The sequence below is a fragment of the Lates calcarifer genome, linkage group LG10 (genome assembly GCF_001640805.2).
Source record: "Lates calcarifer isolate ASB-BC8 linkage group LG10, TLL_Latcal_v3, whole genome shotgun sequence".
In the NCBI taxonomy this organism is placed as follows: domain Eukaryota; kingdom Metazoa; phylum Chordata; class Actinopteri; family Centropomidae; genus Lates; species Lates calcarifer.
Window position 1 is genome coordinate 12569991 of NC_066842.1, and position 26326 is coordinate 12596316.

At 40.1% G+C, this 26326-nt stretch overlaps 7 protein-coding genes across 8 annotated transcripts in view; 4 read left to right on the top strand and 3 right to left on the bottom strand.

The window, feature by feature from the left end:
• scaper (S-phase cyclin A-associated protein in the ER) overlaps positions 1-428 on the bottom strand; it is a 59050-nt gene extending 58622 nt beyond the window's left edge. Inside the window, exon 1 of the mRNA XM_018664084.2 lies at positions 84-428. The gene's annotated coding sequence lies outside the window, so the exon portion shown is untranslated. The remainder of the gene's footprint in view (positions 1-83) is intronic.
• Positions 429-1507: 1079 nt separating this feature from the next.
• Positions 1508-4633, top strand: rcn2 (reticulocalbin 2). Of its 2 annotated transcripts, none has more exons than XM_018664087.2 (8): positions 1508-1596; positions 2100-2240; positions 2330-2432; positions 2528-2724; positions 2820-2933; positions 3050-3143; positions 3251-3390; positions 3608-4633. In XM_018664087.2, the coding sequence occupies exons 2-8, from the start codon at positions 2100-2102 to the stop codon at positions 3749-3751; spliced, it is 933 nt and encodes a 310-aa protein (XP_018519603.1). In that variant the 5' UTR covers positions 1508-1596; the 3' UTR covers positions 3752-4633. The 2 variants fall into 2 exon arrangements, with proteins under 2 accessions (XP_018519603.1, XP_018519604.1); XM_018664088.2 differs by lacking the exon at positions 1508-1596 and adding an exon at positions 1615-1695.
• On the top strand, positions 4322-11852 carry pstpip1a (proline-serine-threonine phosphatase interacting protein 1a). Its single transcript, XM_018664086.2, has 15 exons — positions 4322-4471; positions 5766-5866; positions 5962-6036; positions 6183-6217; positions 6336-6442; positions 6604-6666; positions 7339-7443; positions 8554-8599; positions 8824-8903; positions 9580-9678; positions 9782-9878; positions 10072-10156; positions 10299-10384; positions 10894-11009; positions 11116-11852. Exons 1-15 carry the CDS (start codon positions 4442-4444, stop codon positions 11245-11247), a joined length of 1257 nt encoding a protein of 418 aa, XP_018519602.1. The 5' UTR covers positions 4322-4441; the 3' UTR covers positions 11248-11852.
• Positions 11853-12405: 553 nt separating this feature from the next.
• Positions 12406-17085, bottom strand: tspan3a (tetraspanin 3a). Its single transcript, XM_018664092.2, has 7 exons — positions 16900-17085; positions 15501-15692; positions 15064-15138; positions 14735-14836; positions 14469-14621; positions 14264-14347; positions 12406-13303 (listed from the first exon to the last, which is right to left on the bottom strand). Exons 1-7 carry the CDS (start codon positions 16960-16962, stop codon positions 13211-13213), a joined length of 762 nt encoding a protein of 253 aa, XP_018519608.1. The 5' UTR covers positions 16963-17085; the 3' UTR covers positions 12406-13210.
• Positions 17086-17226: 141 nt separating this feature from the next.
• Positions 17227-19104, bottom strand: ch25hl1.2 (cholesterol 25-hydroxylase like 1, tandem duplicate 2). The gene has a single exon (XM_018664090.2). The coding sequence runs from the start codon at positions 18936-18938 to the stop codon at positions 18105-18107; it is 834 nt and encodes a 277-aa protein (XP_018519606.1). The 5' UTR covers positions 18939-19104; the 3' UTR covers positions 17227-18104.
• A 658-nt stretch (positions 19105-19762) lies between these two features.
• si:dkey-24l11.2 (uncharacterized protein LOC100034462 homolog) lies at positions 19763-24181 on the top strand. Its single transcript, XM_051073372.1, is given in 12 exon segments — positions 19763-19929; positions 20458-21051; positions 21491-21550; positions 21642-21694; positions 21792-21941; positions 22051-22446; positions 22531-22756; positions 22881-22995; positions 23253-23364; positions 23467-23578; positions 23750-23862; positions 24002-24181. Coding segments are annotated over 11 exon segments (1989 nt in total). The 5' UTR covers positions 19763-19929; positions 20458-20469; the 3' UTR covers positions 24072-24181.
• A 143-nt stretch (positions 24182-24324) lies between these two features.
• On the top strand, positions 24325-26054 carry ch25hl1.1 (cholesterol 25-hydroxylase like 1, tandem duplicate 1). Its single transcript, XM_018664091.2, has one exon. The coding sequence runs from the start codon at positions 24956-24958 to the stop codon at positions 25787-25789; it is 834 nt and encodes a 277-aa protein (XP_018519607.1). The 5' UTR covers positions 24325-24955; the 3' UTR covers positions 25790-26054.
• Positions 26055-26326: the final 272 nt, after the last annotated feature.

The following is a 26326-nucleotide window of genomic DNA, read 5'->3' on the forward strand; positions in this document are numbered from 1 at the left end:
ATTATCCAGTCACTTAGCTTAAGCTACCTGGGAGTGCATCGGAACTTTAATGTTCTTGATCAAATTAGCAGCTCATTACTTACCTTCAAAGCGGTTATGGATGCATTCTTGCTTTTGCCTCCTCCATGCGAGGAGCCGGAGCTGTTGCTACCAGACCTCTCCCTCCCGTCCCCACCTTGGCTAACTCTCGGGCCGAGACGGTGCTGCCCAGCGCCACGCCGTCGTCCATCGATGGCGGTTGTCCTTGGACATCGACCCGCGGTATGTTCACTGCTTAGCCGGTGAGAAATAAAAGTCTACGGACAAAGTTGTCTTCTTGTCAGAGTTGATGGAAAATCATGCCAGATAAATACATGACATGAAGACAACCTAACGAAAAGCAGGAAGTCTGTTGAGTTTACGTTTTCAACTGGCGTGGGGGCTGTCCAATGACTTCACTGTAACATGGAAACAACATAGGCGCCAGCCAATCAGGTACAGAATAATTTGGGCCAATGGGCGGAACACGTTTTTATAAGGCGGAACTTCAAACTGTCTACCATGGCAACCATGACGATTGGGCGGGATGTTTGGTTGATTTCTCAGTAATGTAAAGTAGGGATGTATTCACCTACAAACGGCCGGAACAAGGCCAAACAGTTGGTATGCCTTCAAAATAAAAGCTTTGGGCGCAAAATTTTCTACCACTATGAAAATAGATGCATCTAGCATGAAAATATTCTACTTTAAGACAGTAGAATACATAATACTAGCATTTATATAATTCACTAGTTCTTTAATTTGTGCCTTTTGAAAAATTAGTTCTCCCCTTTTCCCCCCAATTTTACCTTATGTTGCATTCATAACAAATGACAACCAAGAAACCCATATAGAATGTTGTCCACAAGGATAAATTCCTACAGGATTTCCAATTGGCCAATGTACCTTAAAGTTAACATCTAATCCATCTCCACTAGCAATTTGACTGTGTACAAAAGTATTAATTACACCACTACACTACACTCAGTTGTCAATTTATAAGGTACACTTAGTTAAAACTAATGTAGTCTAGTACAAAAGCCCTACAACTGTCTGATAATTTTTGACAGGATGTAGTTTGTGGTGCTGTTGAACTGCTTTGCATTATATGGAGAGGTGTTTCTCTTATTTAGCATATCCTCTGATATAAACAAGGTGGACAAAATAACACCTGTCTGCATCATTAGCTAATCATCAGGCCCTGTCTTGTGGAGGGACTCTTTGTCAAAATTGTCTTGTTTTGAAATGTAATTATTTCATTATTTTAGTTTATTTAGTTTTCATGTGGAGTATATTCTCAAGTATTGTTTCAACCCAGGAGGACTGGGTGCACAGGATTTTAGAGCTGAAGTTTGTTTGTTGCTTATAAAAGTGTCTGCTTTTTCACCTACCCGAGTGTAAATGTTTGTATGTTTATTTCTTCATTATATGATTATTTGCTTCGTTTGTGTTTACCTTTGTCGTGGCATTTTGACAGCAAAACATGCCGTTTATTTTGAAATTTGTGACCGGAAACTCATCCTTCCTCTCGAGCTGATGACAACACTTCGGCAACACTTGCACGAATAACTTCCCACGGTAAAACAACATCTTCTGTTTACACTATTTGTCAGCTTCGTCGCGGTTATTTTAGTATCGACTTGTTTGCCTTGTCTTTAACTGTGTCTGTTTATTCTGGTAAGATTGGTTTCACCCTCAGAGCTGCCTACATGTCCACTTGCCTCATTCTCTCTCTCTCTCTCTCTCTCTCTCTCTCTCTCTCTCTCTCTCTCTCTCTCTCTCGCTCTCTTCTCAACCACATTCAATATAGGCAGAAATTAATTATAACAAGACAAGGCCCTTTGTCATTCGGTAGATGTAGTAGGTTTTATCATTATGCAGGCTGACCGAGGCTTACATATAAATTTGCTTAGTTTGAACTTTCACCAGCTGGCCACAAGGTCTCTCTGTTTTGCCCTGGTCATCTGAGTTTTCAACAAGCAAACTACCCTATAGGCCTTTTAATAACAATTTGTTGTATTTTAAAATTTCATAACTCCCTTTTCGTTGTTGTTCTTTACTGTTAATTACTAACTCAACAGATGGCATCCTCTGCATTGGTGGTTTTGCTGTTAATTCAGTTTGGACTTGGACACAGCTCCCACAAGCATCTTCATGATGATCATTATATTGGCCAGCAGCACAACCCCGAACATGACATGAACGTCCTGCTGGGAGATGAGGTCGCAAAATATGCTTTTTACTTACTACATGCTGACAGATAAGGTCAGCCCAATCTGTGGTTCGTTCAACTTATGTTATGCTCTTCTAGGACACAGAGGAGATCAAGAAACTTAGCCCAGCAGAACAGAGGAAAAAGATGATGGAAATTGTGAAGAAAATTGACACAAATGCTGACAATCTACTAAATGCAGGTAAATATATGTTTCCTCAGATATTTAAGAAGAAAGCTAAGATAAACAGGAATGGTTAAATTTTATACTCAGCCTCCTCTGCTTTTGTTCCACAGAGGAGATCACTCTATGGATTCAGCATGTCTACAGAAAATACGCTCTGGATGATGCAGAGGAGCGGTTCCCAGAGTTTGACGCAGACAAAGATGGTGTCGTAACGTGGGAGGAATACAATATGGCTGCTCATGACCAGCTCATTAGTTTTGATGACAGCGCAGTCCTGGAGGATCCAGAGCAAGAGTCTCTCAGACACGTAGGCATACTTTTATCGCCCTGTTAATAATTACATTATGCCACATTCTAACTTAAGTGAAAATGACCTTAACATGGGGTCATATCCCCCATTAGCTCCACTTGAAGGAGAGGAGGCGCTTTGACTTTGCTGATGTGGACGGCACACCCGGCCTTAATGTAACAGAGTTTCTGGCCTTCACTCACCCATCTGAAGTGGATCACATGGCTGTAAGACAAGCCTAGTAGCCTACTCCTGCAACACCTGATATGATAATGCGTTCCTCCACTCATTATAAGAGCTCCATATATATTTCATATTAATGATTTACCATCTTTTCTGATAGGATTTTGCCATTGAGGATGTGTTGAGTGAATATGACACAGATAAAGATGGATTCATCAGTCTAAGTGAATTTATTGGAGATGTCCGTGGTGATGGTAAGACCACAGAGATTATATTAAAACACAGAATAGGTTTGTTGTTAGTTTACGCTGCTTTGACCAATTTTTGTCACTCATGTTAATACTTTCTTCTTTTTCATTAGGGGATTCCCCTTCCCAGTGGGAGATTGAGGAAACAGTGCGATTTAAAGACCTCTATGATCAAGATAAGGATGGCAAATTGAATCGAGAGGAGCAGCTCCGCTGGGTTGCGCCGAATAGCTACGGTTCAGCCAGAGAAGAGGTAAACCTGAATTTAATTTCCAGAACAGGTTAAGCTACAAAAATATTTCTGAGTTTTAATGCAAACTAAATGTTTGGATGGTTGGTCTCCTTTAGCTGTTACCTGATATGATTGTATTTTCCTTCTCTCAATGATGTTATGGCAACGTATTCTGATATAATGATATAATCTGATATACTGGTTTCTATTCCTTGTTTTGTTTCGCTGCCGTCTACAGGCTCTTCACCTCATCAAGGAAATGGACAGCGATGGAGACGGGCAGATATCAGAGGCTGAAGTTTTGAAAAATCAAGAGACATTCATGAACAGCGAAGTGACAGACTATGGCAGACAGCTGCATGTATCACATGATGAATTGTAACTATATGTTCTTGTTGTTGTAGAGTTTCGTCATTTGTTGCTGTGTAGATTTTGCTTATTTCCTATGTTGTACATTGACATAAGTGGCGGGATTCATGTCAGTCCCTGCAGAGGGATGACCTTATCTGTCAGTCTGCAGTACAGACAACAGGAGACAAATGTTGTAAACACATGCCCTAAAGCAGGCTCCACATTCTGTGAGTGACAGCAGAATATGAACATCAGAAGCAGGATGCAGAAGCAGGGATGTTATATTGGATTGCATAATATTGCGAGGCCTTCCTGCTGTTTTTTTCCTGTTATACTTAAACACATTTTATGGGTGTTCAAATCAACTGTTAATGATTAACACTAATTAGTTAATTAACAAGGAATTGGACTTTGTTTTGATTACATTTACAGAACTGAACTTGAAGAATTGTAGCTGTGTGTCATTATTAGTTGTCTCTTCATATGCACCAAAAGTGAAATGACATGAGTTGCAGCCCAGCTCTGGTGGTGGCTGACATGTTTCAGCTCTTCCTCATTTAAATCAAATGAGTAAGTGCTGCTGTTTGAAGGCTGATTTCCTGAATGTGTCATGAGCCGTTTCACTCGCGAGGAGCAACAGCCTGTTACACAGCAGGGTGCTGTAAAGTGACTTAAAGTTGAGCGGATTCTTCAACTGGGACTATTTGTAACCACTGCCAAGATGTCATTACAGTTTAAAGATGCCTTTTGGGTGAGTTCATGTGGTGCTACTAATCCCTACTTTTTTTTTTTTTTTTTTTTTTTGGTTATGTCTAGAGCTGAAGCTCAAGTTGAGTTTTTACTGAGGTGTGTGTGCTCAGTACGTTCACTAATGTTTCTGAACTATAAAGTTTTGTGTACCTTTCCACTTCTACTGTGTTTATGCTTTTTATTTTGACTAGACATTATTTACTATATCATATTCCAATTTGACTTCTGACTACAGTTAGTGAAACACTTTGTCTTCTCTTAAGACTTATTTGCTCTCTTTCCTTTTGCTATCTCCAGCTTAATGCATAGGTACTTTTTATGTAGTGAGATAAGCAAAAACATGCTTTTTATCTCTTGCTTGTGCACATGTTCTCCAGTTTCTTTCTAAAACCAGGTGTGTCACGCAAACCAAAGAGTTCTGTCTCAGTAGAGATTCTTTTGATAGTGTACAAAGGCGGCAATGTTGTGATGGTGGTGAATGTGTGATCTTTATTCTAACTCAGAGTTTGCTGTAAACCAGGGTTATCTCATCCCCTTAACTTTTTCATATACATACAGACCATCTATAAATATCTGTGTGCGACAATGCAACAGACCAAAACGCAAAACATCAATGTAGCCAGTTACCAACAGAAGACAAATATCATATTCATATCATAACTATAAGCAAAGTATCAGGAACTGGCCAGTGAGAAAGAACAATCAGTGGAACTCTACTGTGGCTTCAGTTTACTGTGTCAAGTTGTGTGCTTCCTTTTTCCTCTTCATTCTCATCCTGCTATCAGTAATCCTGTTTCAAATGTAAATCAGTATTATTACAAATGGACATCAGAGATTTTTACACCAGTAAATTGTCATTAGTCAAATTTCAGTAGATGAAAACTTTTATATGAGTTGAGTCTTTAGGTACTTTTCCCACCTGGTAGTTTTACGTTCAGACCCCAGCAACACCATGTAACAGTTTCCATTCAAGATGAGATACCACAATACCTCTACATGGAAAAAAAAAAAATCACCCTCCAAAAAATCAAAGTCATCCAAGTAAACCTTGATGTTCATATCATCACGTTGTTTGTATCATTTAAATCGTCAGCCATTGTCCAAAGGCGACTGTTTGGGTCTTTAAAATATTGACCAATAAAGAAGCAGGTAGCATTATCTCTCTAGTGGACAAAGAACATTTTTGCATTGACACTTTAACTTCAAAATTCAAAGTTGTGCGAGATTCTTTGTCAACATTTTCCGTTATCACTGAAAGCATTCTGAGTATTATGGTTTGGAATTTGTGGTTCCAGGGAGTGGACTTCATCAGCAATATTGGCTATGAGACTATTATTCAGAGACTTAACGAAGGCCGCCGGACATGCAAAGACATGGAGGAACTGCTGAAGATGAGGTGGGCTGACACATTTCTGGTGAATTGCATGTGAACGTAGAAAGGTGACCTCACTGAAAGTGTGGTTCAACTATATTGTGGTTTTGTTCACACAGGGCATCAGCAGAGGAGAAATATGGCAAGGACCTGGTCGCCATTGCGCGGAAGGCTGGGGGTTTACATGAGATTAGGTAGGTGTGTGGGTTAGTGCATCTAAATGTAAATATACTCAGTATGTACTCAGTATTTCTTCCTCTTTGAGTAATACATATATACTATAGTGTTGGACATGCAGAAATTTTAGCATCTTCTGAAGATATCCTGTGTGTTTTCACAGCACTCTGAGAGCATCTTTTGATGAAATGAAAACACGTAAGTAGAGGATATGTTTCCTGTATTGTTGTTCATCATTATTTTTTTACACATCCATACATGTCCCTCTCACTTCTGAGGTTTGTTGTTTTTTGTTGTACATCTTGGCATTTTTCAGAAATTGAGAACATAGGAAACTTGCACGTTCAGCTCTCTGGACTCCTGAAGGAGGAGGTGAAGAGAATGGAGCAGTTCAGAGACCGACAGAAAGAGCAGAGAAAAAAGGTACCCAAGAAAAGTTTGGGTTTTCTCTCTCTCTCTCTCTCTCTCTCTCTCTCTTTCTCTCTCTCTGTCATTTGCATGCAGAGGAAATCTAAAATGAGATACCTCTCTCACTGTGGTTTTGTCTGACAATGAGCATGTTGTCCTTCACTTTTTTTTTTTAGTTTGAAGTCATCATGGAGAAGGTCCAGAAAACAAAAGTCTCCCTCTACAAGAAAACAATAGAAGTAAGATCAATCATATTATTGTGATTCATGAGATTTTTCTTCTCACTGCTGCTTCACTGCTTTTCAGTCCTGGGGTGTGTATTATATAGTTTCAGATTGTGGCTTATATGTCAAACAAAATTTTTGTGTTGGAAGTGTGCATTGAAGTGATTGAAAAAAGAAAAAAAAAACTAATACTGAAATAAAATTATCTGTAGCATTAGACCACAGGTTTGCAGATGCCCCCCTCTAACAGTTTTCATCTCACCGTCAGCGAAATGTATTTATATAAAACCACTGCTTGCATAATTGTGGCAGAGGTATCTCAGACAGTTTTAGTACAGGTACGTTCTGCTTGTATGTGCAAGATGAGCACATGCGGTGCACCCCACTCTGAAGAGACATAGCAGAGAAGTATTGCTCTGTTTATTTAAGATGTGTAAGAGGAAGATGGTTTTGCAAGTTACAAGGTGTGATAGACACATCCTATCCTGATGCTCTCCACTCAGAAGAAGGAAATAAGCTCTGAGTTAATGCACTTTGTTTTCCTGCTGCCACCCCCTCTCGAAACCCCAAACCCTCCTCCCCGAACCCCTCACAACCCACAACCCCCTCCTTTCAAAGGCAAACTGCTGATGAACAAAGCATGGGTGTTGTAGTTTCATATTATTTCCGTTTTGTTTCCCCTCCCAGTCTAAAAAGTCTTACGAGCAGCGCTGCAAGGAGGCGGACGAGGCAGAGCAAACGGCCGAGAAGATGGGCAACGCTCCCACTGCCACTCCCAAACAGATTGAGAAGGTAAATCTGACTCATTAAAAGTGCAATGATGTCAGTTCAACAATAAAAAGGCTCCCTTGGCTTTTCTAACAGGAGGAGCGTTGTCTTCTAGTTTCCATCTAATCATTGTAACTGCATCAGCACCCATTTCTCTGTGCCCAGCCATCAGGTTATTGTTTGTTCTTTTTGAAAAATAAGGCCAGCTCCACATGTATTTTAAGACATATGGACAGATATATATAGGATCTAAAATCCACTATTCTCTTCGAAAGTTTAACTACTGGACACAAGACGTCTCATTTTGTGAAAAGTCCATTGTCAGTGTATGAGAGTTTGAGGTGTCAAGTTTCCACATCTTGCTTGTAGGCACACGTCTCCAGATTCAAGGTGTAGTCAAACTTTCTCCCTTCAGCAGATGAGGGTGAAAACAGCTTTCTAGTGTCAGACTCTTCATTTTCAACTCTTCAATTGCATTTTTGAGTCGAGGAGGTTTTTAGATTATTTTAATGTCACGTCTCAAAATCCATATCTCTGCCTGCCTCTCTCTCTGTCTTTGCATTTTTCACACAAGGGTCTGGTCTCTTATTTTTTTAACCATTTTAGCTTAACTATTTAACTATAGAAACTAGTTTAACTATAGAAAAGAATAGTTTTATGTTCAAAATATAATGTCTGTGGTCTATACAGACATTACAACAGTCTATCAGTCTGTCCCTGGTTAACCTTTTAGAGGCTACTGGGCTCCTCATTATCAATACATGCTATTAATAAAATGCTAACATCAAATGCAGGTATATTTTACACACTTTTTACCATTAAGAAGAATGTATATTTCAAATGGATTGCTGCTGTCTGCAACCAGAGGGATAGTTTCTCAAACAACACTGACAGTTATTCCAGTTACAACAACAACACTAACGGAGATTGGGAAATGCAGTTCTCTTCACCACTAGTTTGTTTGAGTGAGTTTACTTTACAGTTTCTGTCTTGATTTTAAATGTAATTTACACAGAATATGTTTAAAAATAACTTTATACAATACAATAAATTAAAATTCCCTTTTGTCTGGGAAACTACAGGTTTACAGATGTAAAGGCAATGTGTTATTTTGTGATTTCTTTTCTTTTTCAGATGAACAACAAATCTAAACAGTGCAGAGAGGCTGCAGAGGAGGCTGGTAAGGACAAATAACAAGTCAAGTGAGAAGCTGTGAAGACATGCATTTTGCGTAGGAAGCTGCACATTAACTTCCCTTTTACTAAGGACAGAAATAGGGTTAGATACAGGGTACGAACCCATACACTGTGACGTGTAAATGGCATAATAAATGTTAAATCTGCATCATAGAGGATGTTGATTTATTTTCTCTTTTTTGCAATTCATGCTCCCATCTGTCTTTAGAGAAGCAATACATGTCCAACATTGAACAGCTCGACAAGATCCGTCAGGAATGGGAATCGACACACATCAACACATGTGAGGTAAAGTGTGGCACTGAAAGCTGTGGCACTGAAATTAAGCTCCTCTTAATTGTATTTGTCAAGTGGGGATGCACACTTTAGCTTATTACATCTTAAAATGTACAGAGTTGAACCAAGAGTGGTAATACCAGAGACCTGTTTTGTCAGTGAGGATGTGTAATACTTCCTATGAGCAGAATATAAAGTGAGTCACCAATCTACAAAAAAATGTTTCCGGGCAACTAAATCTTCCTACATGTGATAACATCAACAAAGCCGAGGCAGCAATTCAGCAACTTCATTTAGCCTCTATACGGTCAGTTGTTGGTTGCAGCTTGCAACAGGGGACAGCACAAACACACATGCACGCAATAGGGCAGCAAAAAACAAAACAGGAAACACAGCTGAAAGCTGCATTCAGAAATTTACTGAATAATTCATTGACACATACCTGAAAGTTATGAATTGTTAAAGATCATTCCAGTGACAGCTATGAATTTTTATGTTGATGGATGGCGCAGAGATAAAAGGCCATTCTGGATGCATTTGTTCACAGTTCACATGTCAGTATATTTCAGAAGTGTGCATACAGTACTGTGTAGTGTTGTTATATGCTGCCAGCTGTACAGCAAATGTGCTGTGTTTCATTGTTTTCGAGATGACTTGCATTTTTTTCAACGACACTGTTATCGCACAGATGTTTCAACAGCAGGAAGAGGACCGCCTCAGCATACTAAGGAATGCTTTGTGGGTGCACTGTAACCATTTATCGATGCAGAACGTGAAAGATGATGAGGTGGGTGCAGCTGTTGTTACACATCTGCATGGCACACACCCTCAGCAAACCATTCAAACACACCGCATTGTATACTTAAATTTCATTCAAACTGCTCTTTCAGTGTTATGAGGATGTGAGGAAAACGCTGGAGAAGTGTGACATCATCATAGACAACAACTGCTTTGTGGAGTCGAAACGCACCGGCTCAACCCCCCCAGGTAGGCACCCGCCCTGCAGCCTTCCTGATTTGGATTTGAATATGTTCTATGTCGGACATTTTAATATTATCTCTCAGCTGCTGCTTAAACAGAATCTCTGGCACATTTGGAAACAGTTGATGCATTGTGTAAAATACATATACATTTTTTAAAGTTTTTTTTGTTGTTGTTTGTTTCTTTTTTTAATTTACAGCTCCAATTGAATACCAAAATTACTACGACAAGGATGCTACACATGACAGTAATGGCAGTGCTGGATTCGTTGGAGTCATGAAAAGGTTGGAGTTACACAATGGAGAGCACTGTTACCAAATAAATTATAATAATGACAGATAATGACACAGGTTATTGTGGGATTTTTTTTCCTCCTCTCACTATTTATTAGTTTATTTCTCATTGAGTACTTTTTCCAATTTGTAGGTTTTCAAATCTTCTGCAGGGAAACAGCCCGACTTGCTCCAAAATGAGCATCAATGAGTCAGTTGCACAACCATCCAACCATCCTGGTATAGTACCATTTCCAAAATGATGACCTTATAATACTGTGAAAGCCACTTTGTCTTTGCGACACATGGTGTTGAGCAACAATAAGTTACATACTGTAGTTATTATTCTTTATACCAGTGATTCCCAACCAGGGCAGGAACATTTTGAATACAAAAAGGATTATAAATTAGTCTGATTATAAATATATTTACAGTTACAACTGTCAAACAAAAAGTTACAACAGACTCCCACTAAACTGAAGTGAAGAAGTAAATTCAAAACTACAAACTAGTAAGCAGAGATGTTGAAATGACCAACTAAAGTGAAAAGGAAAGTGGTTTATGAGTTCAACTTCTGCCATTTCAGGTTGTGGAATGCAAACTTGAGTTGATCAAATGTTCAAACATCTAGTTTATAATCTATTGAAATGTAGCATTGAGAGCTTAGTCACTGGTTCTGTAATAAAGTCGCAAATTACAACTAGCTTCACACAATAACTGATTATCTATCTATCTATTGTGCCTGCCAGCCTGTCAAAACTCCACAGCTGAAACATCAGAAGGAGTCTACGCTTCCATTCCTGGATTTCAGGCGACCCAGCTGAACAGTGACGAGTATAAGGTCATGTATGACTACGTGGCACAGGTCAGCTTCTTGGCTCTGACATCTGATTGACACTTGCAGATGTTCTAATTCTTGTTCACTTCCAAGAATAATCTGTCACCTGATAAATCTCTGTTCTCATTTTTAGGGGGAGGATGAGCTCTCTGTATCAGCTGGGGACGTTGTAGTTGTCATAGATCAAGGGGAGGATGGTTGGTGGACGGTGAAAAGAAATGGCCTTACAGGATTTGTTCCAGGCTCTTACCTCACCAAAGAATGAGTTCACCCACCGGTCACATGTAGGACTTTCAGATTACTACATTTTGTAATATTTGTGTTTGTGTAAAGGCCCGGTCCTTTCAAGTTACAATATAGTTTAATTTTATCTACAGTTCATATTCCTGTTACATACATCTTTAAAAACTCCTGTATAAGATTTAAAAATGTCACCACCTATTGGTAGTAATATAAAACACACTGTAGCAGAGAATAGTGCAATGCCAGTCTCATGGATTTGACCATGAGAATGAAAGGCTGACAACAAACTTTTTGTTTTTTCTAATGAAAACATACACAATCATAATCATCAACAATCACAAACTGCTGTTGAATGGTGAATTATTTATTGCTATGGCACATTTTCATATCACTTTGCCCTGGTGTGTTGAGTGCTCCTCATACCAAAGACAGGTGGGAGATATACTGATCTGTTGCACAAGGTCACTGCACTAAGTTTTATTAATATATTGTGAAAAATTATATTATCTTATATTTTAAGTCCTAAATGTTGGGCAGATTGTTTGATTTCTGTTGTTGCCTTGTATATATTTTCTATGTGTAGTTATTGTTTCTATTCTGAATGCTATAAAGAATAATTGCGCATGAGCAGTTATTTGTATTCATTTAATATGACAGACAAACTCTCGGGGTATCATTTTTACTCATTTTACTCACTCAACATTGTTTTTACCCCATTTATTGTAGCAAAGATTATTCTTGATGTGGATTATGAAATCAGACCAGAACAATCCAAAACAAAGTAGCTGAAATGCACCCGAGCACTATTCTTGGATCATGTGCCTGAGCGATCTGCTCGCTGTGGTTCAACTATATCTGATTACAGCAGATAGTATCACATAGCCAGACCTGTCTCCACAGTGCTATACTCTGCAGCAGGTGATGCACTGCTAAGTATATTGAGTAACCAAAGCGGAGTCCTTTGACCACCATTTTAAGTGTATATAAAGGTCTAGTGATGCCAGTAATAGCTACATACATACATTTTTAGCCCACGGTAACCTACAACCTAGTCTGGAGGCTTAAAGCTACAAAGCATAACACCAGCCAGTGAATACAGGTTTTGTCAGAATGGGTTTAAAAAATCTCTTTGTAAAGATGTGAAATTTCTATGAAACAATAAAACCAGAAAACACACTCATTTCCTTTCAAACTTTCACCTCACATTTTATTCACATTCTTGATGTTTCTGCATATCAGCAAATCAAACTCTAAAACTAGTAGACAAGACAAACAAAACAACTATAGGACAAAATCTATCTTGTGTCCACTATTACTACTTGAAATATCCCACGCACTAAAGGGAATTACAAGGTTAGATTCTTAAAAGAAATGAGCTGAAATGAGCTGAGCCAAAGCCAGTTCAGTTTCATGGTTTACACATAAAAACCCGCTGTGCTACTGACCTGGGCTGCAGTGTCTACCATTTCTTGACAGAATACTGCTGGTGAAAGTTGAGGTTTTAACTAAAACTGAAGTGTTATAGTTGTAGTACAGTAGAATAGTAGTAGCAGTAGTAATAGTAGTGGAGGTACAGGGTGAAATGATACACTCTTTCATTCAAGTACACGACAAGTTTAAATATAAAATATGTCAAAGCCATACACATAGTGCAAACTAACATATGAGGAAATTACCCTGTCCACGTTTTGTTCCATACATGACTAACAAGAGTTTGAGCTTGGTAAGAATGAGGTCTAACACCCTCACGCCATCCTCAGAGCAACAGAATGCTTTTTACATCTCGTTCTCATTGACCATTAAAGAATTTGGTCATAAGCTTTTTTTTTTCTTTTTCCTTTTCTTTTTTTTGTAAAACAGGTAAGATATATAACTGCAGTGTGGTTAGCGTGTTAAGGTTAGTGTGGTAATAGATTATTTTCATGCTCTCACCAATGACACATAAATTCTGTAAGTGTGTGTTATGGTAAGAAGTGTGGTGTCCTTTATGCATAGGTGCCCCCAGTAATAAGAAGCTCGTAATTAGGATCTCTGCTTCTGCGGCACAGCACGACACATGCACACAGCATCCCCAGCACCTAGGAGGAAAAAAAAAAACACTATTAGTGTTTGAAAGGTTTTGGATCTCGTGGTGTAGAATCTTACTGTAGTTGTGTGACTTGTTTGGACTCATGACTTAAGTACTGTATTATTCATTTATTTATTACCAATACCGAGATGGAAAATAACTCAATATAATTAAGGGAGTAGTTAGACATTTTGGGAAATATGCTTATTTACTTACTACTTATTTACTCATGCTGGTAGTTAGACGAGAAGATATCTCATAAATATGTAGCTGGAGACAGAAGAGGTTAGTTTAGCTTAGCACAAAGACTACAGCACAGGGAAAACAGCTAGCCTGACTCTCTCTGGCTTGGTTTAACCCATACACAAGCAAAGTGTAAAAAACACAACTTGTGGTTTTATGAGGACTACATGTGCAGGCCTATTTCTTGGCCTGGGGTCAGCGATTTCCAGCTTTAGAGGTGGGTTTTGTTGCTTTTGAACAGAGGCAGGCTGGCTGTAAACCTGTTACCAGTCTTTATGCTTCAGCTAAACTAACTATTTACTATTTACTGGCTGTAGCCTTGTATTTTCCACACAAACAAGAGAATTGTAGAGATTTTTTGGGGCATTTAGGAAAATTACAAATGTGTGTTAAAATTATAAGTATCTTGTTGCTGTAAAACACTGAGGGAAATGATGCAGATGTTGTCTCATCTTTTCATATATATTTTCAATATCACAAACTCATCCATGTTAAGAGAGAAACCTGTTGCTCGACACCAGTTAATGATCTTCAAACAGATGTCAGATTCATGAGAACTGAAGCAACGTGAATCTTTAAATAGGGTGTAATGACGGCTAATTCAGAGATACAGGTGGTTTAAGGGTGACACACAAAAAGGCAGAAACTTGTCGCCAGTTACTCACTCCTAATATTCTGGTTATGTACTTTATATGTGGGACTAGGTATCTTAATGAACATTGAATACCTGGATGGCAGCAAATGTCAGAGCGGTCCAGATGACGTACATCATGATCTCCTTCAACTTCTTCACAACCAGAGCCTCACAGCCCTACACACACACACACACACACAGAACATTTTCAAACATAAGAAAGTAGGACTAATCACCCTACTTTAAAAGTTAAGTAGTCTTTGATATGTAAAATTTAAATAATTAAAGATAATTTTACTTCTTGGTAGAGATCCTCAGGACGAGTTAGGGACCCTGTGCAGCCTCCAATGTTAGTTTTGCAGCAGCTGATGGGGACGCTGTTGTTTTTGGATTCTTCATACCAGTGTGTGTACTGCCAGTCTGAGTAGTTATGGATCCCACAGCACTGAAGCTGTAAAAATGACAACAAAGAAAACTCAAAATTACTGTCAACTACTGAATGGATATACAGGTAAAACAAATCCATATCACTGGTCATAAAAGAGACATGGTTTCTGTCCTCACCTGTCTCTGAACGTAGTCAATAGCACGGCTCTGGGCGTTGCTGTTGGTGCCATTGTATTCATCATACACTTTCTTGATAGAAGTATTAACTTCATTTTCAACCTAGCGACAGTTAAGGAGGGGTAAGACTGCGTGTTTGTGGACGCATCTCTTTAAACAGTACAAACCACTATGGTGGCAACACACAAGCAGATTAGATGAGGATACATATGACTGAGCGATTGCTACTTCTCTTTTGGGCTAGTGTTATCAGAAAGATCTGCTGTGTCACAAAAATTACCAAAGCACAGAAAAACAAACATGTCCTGAGGTGTGTTTGACTTTCTCACCTTTGCTCTGTAAATGTATCCGAGAACAACCACCGCCACTTCGGTCATGAAAACCAGCAGGAGAATGACTACAAACTGTGGATTGAATTTACAGATGTACAAAGATATTGACAAAGATACAAAGACTGAAGACATAAACATACACACATGCAAAAACTGGACTGTCTGCCCCTCTGGAAGGTTCAAGTAACCTTCATCTTATCTATTAATTCACACCTTGAAGTTTTGTGCTCAGTCAAATGTGATTAATAATTAAGTGCTTTTGGTAAGTCAAGTTTAAAAGTTTTTCCTTGTTCTAATGTACCCTGTAGGCCTGCTTTGCATTTTTAAATGTTTCAAAGTTAATATTTGATTAATCACTTACACAAGGTCATCCTTGACTAAATACAAATACTACTTTTCTCTTTCAAGCTAAACTTTCAAACTGGTTTGGTCACCGTTGTGAGTCCACAGTAGCTCTCTCTCACTGTGGCGCAGCATCCAATGAGCCCAATAATGAAAAGAAGGGCTCCAACTGCAATGATGACCACTGCCGGGATGAGAGTATACACGTCTTCAAAGAAATGATCGTAGTCATCATATGTAATGAAGACGTAGGCTCCAACGTAGCACAGGACACCAGCAGCGGCCTGTGGGTGACAGACACAGACATTAACACTTCAGTCATGCCTAGCCACAAAAAGAAAATCAAGCAGTTAACACCTTGACAGAAAATATGCATGCATGGAAAGTACATAATTCTACTTAAGTACAACTAGCTTAGCTCTTTCAGGTGGCTTTACCCCCCATTATTGATTATGACCACATTATATACCAAAACTCCTCTGAGCCACATCTTCATCCTTTAAATGTAGTTTGCAATAATATCAATAGAATTATCTACTAGACATCCTAATCATACACATTTTCGTTTCATGTTCAATGCACTTAACTCTAGGAGACATTTATTGCACTTCAGTTTTAACTGAATTTACTTTAATCTATCCTCTGCACTTAAACAGGTTTTAGTTCAACTTAGATAATCACAGTCACTTGGAGACACTCAACACCCTTTCTAATTTGAGCCTATATTATCTAAAGAAATTATATTTAAAGAACCATCAGACTAGAATAACTTGTCCAACTTAGATATAATACTTCCTTTCACAGCTTCAACTCTCCTTTGCTTTATTTTCCCTCAAATGCACGTGTTGTTGTTTTTGATTGTATTTCCCGTCTTTCTGGACAGAGTATTTAAACATAATGTTACTTTGGCAGTGTTAATTTATCATTTATTTCTAGTTAGGTTTGTACAAATGCCACTTGTAACAGATGTTGTAGGTGTGGTCTGGGTTTTTGGGGGAGCTCTCGTTTTACTTTAATCTACTTAAATGTTACTATTCCTGTTTGTGTGTATATCTCTGAAGACCTCTTTGTCCATCTTCAATTTCCAAATGCTTTCGAATTAGGTTAGCGAAGCTGTCTCCCGGCATTTCTGTGCGTGTACAGCTGATTCATTTTCTCTCTCTGCAGCTTAGAGGATTGAGGTTAACCTACTCCCCACTGAGGTGTCAAAAGAAAGTGACAGTTGATTTAGCAAGCAAAACAGTCGTCGTCTATGGTCTCTAAAAACGTCATTAAAGTTGCTCTCTGTAGTGGAGCTGTTAGTGGGCAATCGTTTAACTAAACAAATCCTATATCTCTGAAGCACTACGCTCTCAAACTAATCCCTCCCTTGTTAAACAAAGGTCGGCTGCCTCAGCTAGCTTAGCAGCTGACTGGGCACATAGCTAGCTAACAGCTCCTGCTGCTGCGCTGTGACGCACGTTTAAAACTGCCAGAAACCTCCAAACTTACCCAAAATATCAGGTTCAGGAAAACCAGGACCGTCTTCGAGGACGTGATGCCGCACTGTCCCATCTTCAACACGGGGGTTTAAAGCTGTACGATTTGGAAACTTACGCAGCTCTCTACTCAGACATGTCCCGGCCAGCTCCACCGTGAACTCTCCATATCCCCAACTCTCTGTCACCGGATCCGGTTGCTCCGGCTACGCAGCAGCGCCACCAGCACAACCAGAATAACAACAAATCCTCTGGACGCAAAAAACACCTCCACATTTAATGAGTATTGTAGCCCTGCCTGCCAGAATATTCTGTAATGTATTATGTAATGTATTTTTATAGCCAACTACTTGCTTTTATTTGTGATTTATTTATTTGTGCAGTTAAATAAAAAAGTGTGTTTAGTTCAGTCAAAATGGAAATTGTAGTGCTTTGCTGGCATCTAGTGCTGGAATATATAAATTAACGTCTACCCTCTTGTCCCTCGTACATAAAACATTTCAGAGTATCAGTGCCAGTCTGGGATTACTGATCAGGTTACATGACCTAAAAAAAAATCCAAGACGCATTGGTATCACAACAGAAATCCAGATTTAAGCTCATTTATTGCTTAAGAGGTAAAAACCTACAAGGCCCGTCTCAGTGGTCACTAAATTATCAATATGTAGACATCAGTGTGATTAATGTACATAACTGAATTATATAACTCATGATATCCCTGCTATGCAAATTTAAAGTGGAAATGTACTCCAATGATTTTGTCTCTATGCTTGAAAACACAATGAAATGAAATGAAACAAAACTAAATAAATTGAGATTAGATAACATGAAACATGACACTGGTAAAGAGTGCAAAAAAGTGGTTCAAAGGATGGATTATTTACATGAGGATGTAAGATAAGCCTAAAGCTCAGGATCACTTTCAGTGTAAAGAAACCAGACACACTTGGATGCATGTAGGTCTTATTTAGATATTGCACAAAGGTCAAATAATAGTTTCTTTGCTCATTATCATAAAAGCTACAGGAAACTCTTAACACATCTTACATTGTTGCAATACAGTGGCATGCCTCTATTTGAGTGTAAAGGAAAATGTAGATTTCTCCTGAACATACCCCTCTTTATATTTTCATATCCAGATAATTTGAATAAACAAACACAGACACATTAAAAATACAGGTGTCTATCCATAGCTTCCAGCAAAAGTGCAACAGCCTTCTATTTCATAGGGGTACAGAAGCTGAATTCAGCATGCGTGCCAAATATTTTGTCCCAGTGGCTGAAGTGTGGTGCAAAGTTGGTGTTGGGTTTCTGATGGTGCACATCATGCTTGCTGGGCCCTCCGTAGATGCCAAATGGTATGAGACGTGATGTGGACCAGGGGAAATCATAGCCACAGTGATCCTCTATAGAAACGTAGACGTGCACCACCATGAAGGCCCACGTGGTGAGAAGATGGCATCGCAGGATCACAGGATTAAGGGTGGTCCAGAAGCCGACTGTGACCAGCTCCCAGCCGCCGAGACACTGAGTGGCGAGAGCAAAGGGGGACGAGTATTCATGGTGGATGGCGTGGAAAGTGACGTACAGCCAGCGGATCCTGTGATGGAGCAGGTGCCAGATGAAGTACTGGAAGTCAAAGAGCAGGAGGTTGCCTATCACTCCAGCGATCAGCTCCAGCAGGGACGGAGCCTGGTCCGGCAGGTCCACAGGCGGCCTCCACACCCACTGGGCCACTGATGCTGGGAGTACAAGGAACACGTGGTTGTACAGGGTGACACCTGCACAATGCAGCAGCTTAGAGGCTGTTGGCCGTCGGCTAGGCTGGATCTTGAATTGCTGGACCCATGCCCACCTGTCCCCCATGATGTCGCACATGAGAAAAGGAAGGCACAAGACAAAATAGGACGACACAGTCAGAACAACGGGGAAGAGCGGAGATCTCAAATAATCTCTGTAGTTGAGCCTCAGGCTGTCCCACAGAGGCTGCAGCAAAGAATTGTTTCCTAAGCATCTTATCCAAAGATCAATACTGCTATCTGTAAGATCCATCCTGAAGCAAAAATCACAAAATCTTATACCTAATATCTGAGGAATGTAGATGCTCTAGTCTAGACAGAAACAGCGACTACAGTAAAGACTTTATCCCACGAGTGTCTGCTTGTGCTTTTCTCACTGTGTGGTATCAAGTGACAGATGGCTGGAACAAATTATTCATACACCCTGGGTAACTGGTAACATATAGTTCTCCAAATGATTAATTGCTCAGTATGAGAAAATATTTAAAAATCCTTTCATTTCTGAGATATATCTCTGTTCAAGTTTATTTGCCATTTTGCACGGGTACAAGCACAATGACATTCTTGTGTAGTGCATTCAGTCAAGACATAAAGAGCAACAAAGAACAAGGCGCTAGAAGTGATAAAAGCTCTTTAAAAGGAGAGACACAAACAGCATACAAGTGCATACCAACTGCACAATCTAGACAATACTCAATGTAAAATATATAAAATACCAATATTCACATACATGAAATGAATCTTGAAATTATGAGAAAGTACAAAAGTATTTATTTTTTCATCTGATGTTTGAAACTTTTCACTTCAGCACTTCAACAGACACCCTGTGTTAAAGCTGTGTTTTCTCAGCTGCTGTTTACAAGGTCAAGAATGAACTGTGAACCTCCCAGACTATAGAGGGCGACAAAACAAAATTCTACACAGTGAACAACAGGGGAGCTTTCGAACGCCTGTGACTACAATCTCCATAACTTGTATTCGTTATAATCTGGTTTGATTACACAACGGACCCAATTGTTACCCTTCCCTACTCCGAACTTCTCGTCGTACGTGATGACGCAAAACTACTGCGCCTATGGTTTCCGCCCACGCACAAAAACGTTACTTGTAGCACGTTAACGGTACTGTCGCCTGACTAGGTTCCAATAAAAGTCACTTTATAAGGTTATCTGAAGCTTCTTAACACTTGTGGTCTTATCATTACACGGGATAAACCTTTATGCGGACAACTGCGCGTATTTTAGGTAATGTCATCCTCCAACTATAACTCCTTTGGGTTGAATAAAGTTACAACTGTAGCAAGACAATTCAACTCGACAAGTGTGCGTAAAGTTTAGCTAGCTTAATAAACAGCTAACGTTGGTCTTTCCTTACGTTATCATACCACTATGGTGGTTAACATAAGATGTTGCGACTTAAATCTTAGTGCCGCAGCATACAGTGACATTTTAGACGAGTGGTTTGATAAATGGTCCCAAGAACAAAATGTAGGGGCTCACCAGATACTTGTGTAAAACAAAACTATGTACGATTGGATACTTCCTCTTCTTTAGGCCTCTAAAGATCCGTCAAATTAAACAGTCAGACAAGGAAAATCACTCCATGGTTAAACTGCTTATAACTCACATCCAACCAAGGCAAGGATCACAAGCCAAAAATGGTTGAAAGCCACGGTTATAGATTATAGTTATCCTCTGGATTTATGGCAGCATTTCTAGTGTTTATGTTTGGGTGCATCTCAATAATCTGTGTTACTGTATTCATTCATTCAGGTGGTAATAACAATGGAGGATGGTGAGGAAGGGAAGACAGGTGAGTCAGAGCCAGCTCCTCATACACAGCAGGTGTGCCGCTTCTTCTCTCAAGGAAGACACTGCAGTTTCGGAAAGAAATGTAAATTTCTACATGTAAGACGTGACGCCAGCGCTCATGAGAAGTCAGCTGTCACACCTGCAAACTCAGAGGACTTCAGAGGAAATGCAGGGCACAGGCCTCCTCTCGCTAATAACACCAGGGCTGCTCCAGCAGCTGGCCGCCGCCCTTGTCGCTACTTTATCTCAGGCCACTGCTCCATGGAGGACAGATGTCGCTTCTGGCATCCACCTCAGTTTCCCCAGGTGGATGACCTGCCTGTTTCTGGCAATCAAACAAGACCCACTCAGAGGATGCCACCGACACCCCGCCCCGGCATCCCCCAGGAGGTCAAGCTGTGTGATCTGACAGAGGATGTTGCCGAGCAGCTGCGAGACACAGAGATCAGGCAGTTGAAGAAACGTTTTCCCAAAGACCAGCTGATTATTCAGGAACGAAGTGATGGCAAAGTTACTTATTACAGGGTGACTGTAGAGGCCACTGATCCAGACTGGGTAAATAGTTTCTTCTACCTTCTATCTGTACTCTTCTTCATGAGCTTAGAGCAAAACTCCTGTGCTACAAAGTAGAAACTGTATTGCTGTTGTTCAGAGACAAAGCCTGAACTCTTGCTACCAATTAATAATACAACCATTCCTACAACACTATGACAGAACCCACAGTGAAATTCTTAAATAGCACAGGAAAACACAGGATTTGTATTAAGCTGCACCACTGAGATTGAATTAAGCCTGTTTGTTGGGGAAATTGGGTAAAGCAGTGATTAAAGGCCTATTTTGGCACATTTGACAGCAAGTAATGGGAAAGTTATATCTGTTCTCATTCAGTGATTCTAACCCACTGACCCCAATATAGGATAAAACACAGCCAGCTACTTGATTGAAATACAGTATCATCTGGAAATATTTTGACCCTCTGCATTCTAACTCACAGCCTTTTGACCTGAAAGAAATTGACATCATGGTGAGCTTCCCGGACAGTTACCCACAGGAGGTAAAGACCACCACTAAGGGTTCTTTAATATATTTAACTATGATGAACCTGAACAAAACAAGTTCTCATGACCTTGATACATTTTCCATAGATTTTCACTTTGGATATACCATTGGATCAGGATCTGCCACCAGTAATGGCAAAGTAAAAATCTTTTTCAGTTTATTTTAATATCTAATATTTTGAATGACTGGTGTTGACAACAGTTGCAGGCATTATTATAATGTCTCTTCCTGTGCAGACATGTACAACAAGCATCATTGGGGTGGCTTCAAGCCAAGCATGCAACCAATCAGCTTCTGGGAAAGGTAGAGCTGCTTTTCCGGCCTTTTCTTCGCTGGCTGGATCGCAGCCTGGAGAGGCTGTTCACTGAAGGAGCCAGGCAGGTGAGGCTACAACCTGCATCAACAGCAGAGGATTGTGAATATGTCTTCCCTTTAGGTTTACTGACGTGTAAATATGTGCTAATTATAATATTTTCATTTTGAACTTTTTTGCAGTTGAAAAAAGACTGTTGACTTAGAAAAGGCTGGGCTGCAGTTTATACCATACCAGGAGCTCCAGGCAGCAGTGTGTGAAAAATCAGAGACAGATCACTCCTCTGACCCTGTCTCCCACACCACTGCTGCTGCTGCTGCAGACGAGGATGCTAGTAATGACGGAAAACTGGAAAAGACAGAAGGCGAGAGGTCAGCGGAGGATACACAGCATACAGGCTGTGATGTAGAGCTTCAGCAGCAGCAGGAGGAGGAGGAGGAAGCCAGTCATCTGGTGGAAAATATTAAGATCAGCGATCCCCGTAGAGGCACAGAGGTGAAGGTGCTGGGACTGAGGCTGGGAGAGAACACAGCCACAGTAGTCGCCCAGCAGATTACAGTTTGTCTTCAGTGTAATAGGTAAGAAAAAAGACCAAAATATTATAACCAAGTCAAGTAACATCTGAGTCTCAGTTGAAAATCTGACTCTGTGTCCTGTTGCAGGTGTAAGGTAACTGCAGACCTGACACTCACTGGAAGGACAGCCTGCTCAGCTCAGTGTGAGAAGTGCAGTGCGAGCATCAATGCTGCCTTCAGGCCCTGCATGCTGCACCATTATAGTGATATCCTGGGATACCTGGACCTCCATAATGCTACGCCTGCTGACCTCGTGCTTCAGGAATGTGACCTTATTGTGGGCTGCCTCACCTGCTCCCAGGACTTCCCCAGTGCAGGTAACAAAACATGGTTTGCTTATTGTGAAATGTCACCAAAAATAACTGAAATATGTCTTGATGAGCTCTGACCTTCTGTGTAATAACTTTTGGTTTTTTTTTTTTGACATTTTTCATCAGAACCTTTCCTATGGACAAACAAAGGAGCTTAATTGTGAACACTGCCACAGCAAACTCAGCATCCTGGCTGAGAGCACAAGATTCCAGTATATTCAGCCACGCACCACCAAAACGGGTTAGAGCTCACCTACATTTGCTACCAAAGAGATCAGCAGAGGTTTAAGATCTTACAGCAACAAAGTGCCACAGTTGGCTCCCTGTCCACTGATACCTCACATTGTGATTAAAAAGCTACATGATGCATGAAAACCTTTAAATATGAGCATTAAACAGACTTAAATATGTTTACTATACTTAAATAGACCAGAGGCAAATATAATGTTTTGTTGTTTTGTTGTTTTTTTTGTTTTTTTTTTTACTTCCTTTGTACAGGTTCAAGTGCTGTTAATTATAAGACAATAAGAGACCCTGCTGTGCAAAAAGGGAAGCCACTGCCAGAAAAAGGAACATGCAAACATTACAAACAGAGCCACCGCTGGCTAAGGTATCATCCTCACTGTGTCCTACCTCATTTCACATTTTTGACGTACAAGATTTGACAAAAACCTGGAGAAGTCGGTGAAAGCTTTGTGCCCACGTTTCTTAGGTTTCCTTGCTGTGGCCGGGCTTATCCCTGCGATGGGTGCCACGACGAGGACCAGGACCACCCCATGGAACTCGCCACCAGGATGATCTGTGGCTACTGTGCCAAAGAACAGGTGAGCTATAAAGAGCTTTCTTGATTGGTTCAATTCAACAATACAGAATTTTGATTCCAGCTGGAAATGTGAATGCATAAGGTTTAGGTCTTAGGTTTAGGTCATAAGTTTAGGCCTTCACTCTGAATGGGAATATTTCTGATTTAATCCCTACCGTGTTTGTTGTTGCAGCCATACGGCAATGGAAAGCCGTGCATCAGCTGCGGGAGCATGATGACGAGAGGAGCACGCACAAGCCACTGGGAGGGAGGACTGGGATGCAGAAACAAAGCCAAAATGAGCAGGTACATCTACATACTTTTCTAAGATTAATATTAACATTACTGAAGAAAATTGTGGTAGTAGTAGAAACATTTTATTCATCAAAAAAGATCGACATTTCTTTCACTGGTTAAGAAAGTTTGTTTTTCTTTTGCTCTTCAGAAATGATCGACAAAAATATGCCAACACCAACAAAACGATTTCAAGGAAGGCAGCTGGTGAAAAGAAGTAGTTGGCGAAGAAGAGCATTATCACATTGATTTGTCAACAAACATTATGATACATGAATCATGGTTTCAATGAAATTGTTTAGTACCCTAATAAATCATGTTGTTATGATCACTCAGTGTGAGTGTGATAAGAGTTAATCCTCTGATCTTAGGACTTATCGTGGATTGAGTTGGAAGACTTTGTTCTCTTTTGGGTCTTAAGGTCATTTTGTATCCATCTCAGGTTTAACTGTTCATGTTATTACATATAATAGGATAGACACAGTGAGTAAAGAAGAAACACGTGCAGGTAATTTGATCAGATGGCACAGTGTGTTGAAAGATAACATGATAATTTCATCTGACTGTCCGGGATTATCCCATAGTAGGGTAATGGACAGTACAAAAAAGAGGTACATACTGCACTAAGTGCAGCACAGGGTATCCAAAGCCACCTCTTGCATACCATGTGACCAGTTGCATTAACACCCAATTAAGTGGTTGTGTGTGGTGTAATTTTAAGATGATAAAAAATTTCTGTCTGTCAGCAATTCACATTAGAAAGCTGAAAATTTTGGAGAATTGGAGCCATGTTTCACTTTTACAAAAATATTTTTGTTCTTCCTTCCTTCCACACCTTAAAGATGTTTGACCCTGTACTGGGTGATGAAGTGAGTCTAAAGCTTATCAATATGTTGTGTCTACAGCATGTTCTTGAATGCTTCTGTTAATCTTCTTGTGGAGGTCTGTTTGTCGACATTGAGCTGCTGAGGGGGGAAAAAAAAGCTCCTGGTCTGTTCCGATTGAGAGCAAAGTCTCTTCTGTTGAACTCCACTATATAAAGGCAGAACTTTGTCTTGGTTGTGAGACACAGCAGCAGCAGCAGTTTTCACTGTACCACAGCGAGATGTTGAACATCACTGAGTTTCCCCTGCAGCTCCTGCCCTCCAGGGCCTCGGACCGTCTGCTGCAGCCTCTCTGGGATTATTTGCTTTTTCACCACCGGCCTCTCATATCATCACCTTTTTTCCCAGTCCTACTTGCTTTTTCCAGCTATTTCCTCTTGAGTATACCTTTTGCCGTGCTGGATCTCTTGGGAGAAAAAGTGCCTTTCTTTTATCAGTACAAGATCCAACCAGACAAGCAGCCAACACTGAGAATGATGGCTAAGAGCTTCTTTACAGCGCTGTACAACCACATCTTCTTTGTTCTCCCAGCTGTAATAATTGGCATGTTCATATTTCCTGCACCAGCACTGCCACCAGAGGCTCCCACTCTCTATGAGGTATTTGTGGATGGACTGGGAACACTTCTCCTCTTTGACACTCAGTATTTCATCTGGCACTTCATACATCACAAGAATCCACAGCTTTACAGGTGGATCCACGCAATCCACCACGAATACCTGGCGCCTTTCTCGTGGTCGACCGAGCAGCTCAGCATCCCAGAGCTGATGACTGTGGGACTCTGGAGCAACCAGGACCCTATTCTTTTGAAGTGTCACCCGCTGACCACTTGGAGCATGACGGTTTTCAGCATCTGGATGTCGGTGGAGGACCACATAGGCTACGACCTGCCGTGGACCCTAAACCACCTGGTGCCCTTCGGTCTGCTGGGCGGCGCGCCGGCTCACGACATGCACCACCAGAAGCCGAGCAGTAACTACGCTCCTTTCTTCAGTCACTGGGACATAATCTTTGGCACCGCTGCCCCTCTGAAGAAAAAAACTAAGAGAAGATGATCATAATTGAAAGCAATTCTGTAAATACTGTATGTTTAGTGCATTTTTTTTGTCTTTGTAAATTATTGTCTAGCACATTTTCACTTTCTTTCCATTTGTGAAATCAATTTCCATTATCATTCATTATTATTATCTTAAATTACAGTTGTCTCCTCAATTTTGTAGCACTTGCTGCCTCCTTGCTGCTCCTCCTGGTTTTCTTTATGAGGGAGCTTTCTCAGTGAACTAACTTTGTAAAATACAATATAAACATTATTGAAAACTGTTTTTTTTCATGGCCATTCATTCAATAAATGTATTCTGAGATTCTGGCACTATTTTTTCTATCTGTGTTACATGCAATATCAGTTATATAATATAGAATTTGAAACATGTAATACTTTCTCCATGCATGTTATGTGTGCATAATCCCACATCATCCAAGTCATTCCAGTGAAGTAACCAACAGTAATTAGCTACACTACGGATAACTTCCTGTTCTAGCTTTTCTCACAATCTTCTTACATAATACAAAATCTCTGATACAGAGCTGAGCTA

What these genes read in the sequence shown, in the direction of transcription:
- tspan3a (XM_018664092.2), bottom strand. Translation starts at nt 16,962, where the DNA reads ATGGGACAGTGCGGCATCACGTCCTCGAAGACGGTCCTGGTTTTCCTG. An exon ending in GATACATTTACAGAGCAAAG is followed by an intron (nt 14,837 to 15,063) that starts GTGAGAAAGTCA and finishes AACTGTCGCTAG; the next exon opens with GTTGAAAATGAAGTTAATAC. An exon ending in TTGACTACGTTCAGAGACAG is followed by an intron (nt 14,622 to 14,734) that starts GTGAGGACAGAA and finishes TCATTTTTACAG; the next exon opens with CTTCAGTGCTGTGGGATCCA.
- ch25hl1.1 (XM_018664091.2), top strand. Translation starts at nt 24,956, where the DNA reads ATGTTGAACATCACTGAGTTTCCCCTGCAGCTCCTGCCCTCCAGGGCC.
- pstpip1a (XM_018664086.2), top strand. Translation starts at nt 4,442, where the DNA reads ATGTCATTACAGTTTAAAGATGCCTTTTGG. An exon ending in AGTTTAAAGATGCCTTTTGG is followed by an intron (nt 4,472 to 5,765) that starts GTGAGTTCATGT and finishes TTGTGGTTCCAG; the next exon opens with GGAGTGGACTTCATCAGCAA. An exon ending in AGAACGTGAAAGATGATGAG is followed by an intron (nt 9,679 to 9,781) that starts GTGGGTGCAGCT and finishes CTGCTCTTTCAG; the next exon opens with TGTTATGAGGATGTGAGGAA.
- rcn2 (XM_018664087.2), top strand. Translation starts at nt 2,100, where the DNA reads ATGGCATCCTCTGCATTGGTGGTTTTGCTGTTAATTCAGTTTGGACTT. An exon ending in AGCAAGAGTCTCTCAGACAC is followed by an intron (nt 2,725 to 2,819) that starts GTAGGCATACTT and finishes ATCCCCCATTAG; the next exon opens with CTCCACTTGAAGGAGAGGAG. An exon ending in TGGAGATGTCCGTGGTGATG is followed by an intron (nt 3,144 to 3,250) that starts GTAAGACCACAG and finishes CTTTTTCATTAG; the next exon opens with GGGATTCCCCTTCCCAGTGG.
- ch25hl1.2 (XM_018664090.2), bottom strand. Translation starts at nt 18,938, where the DNA reads ATGGATCTTACAGATAGCAGTATTGATCTTTGGATAAGATGCTTAGGA.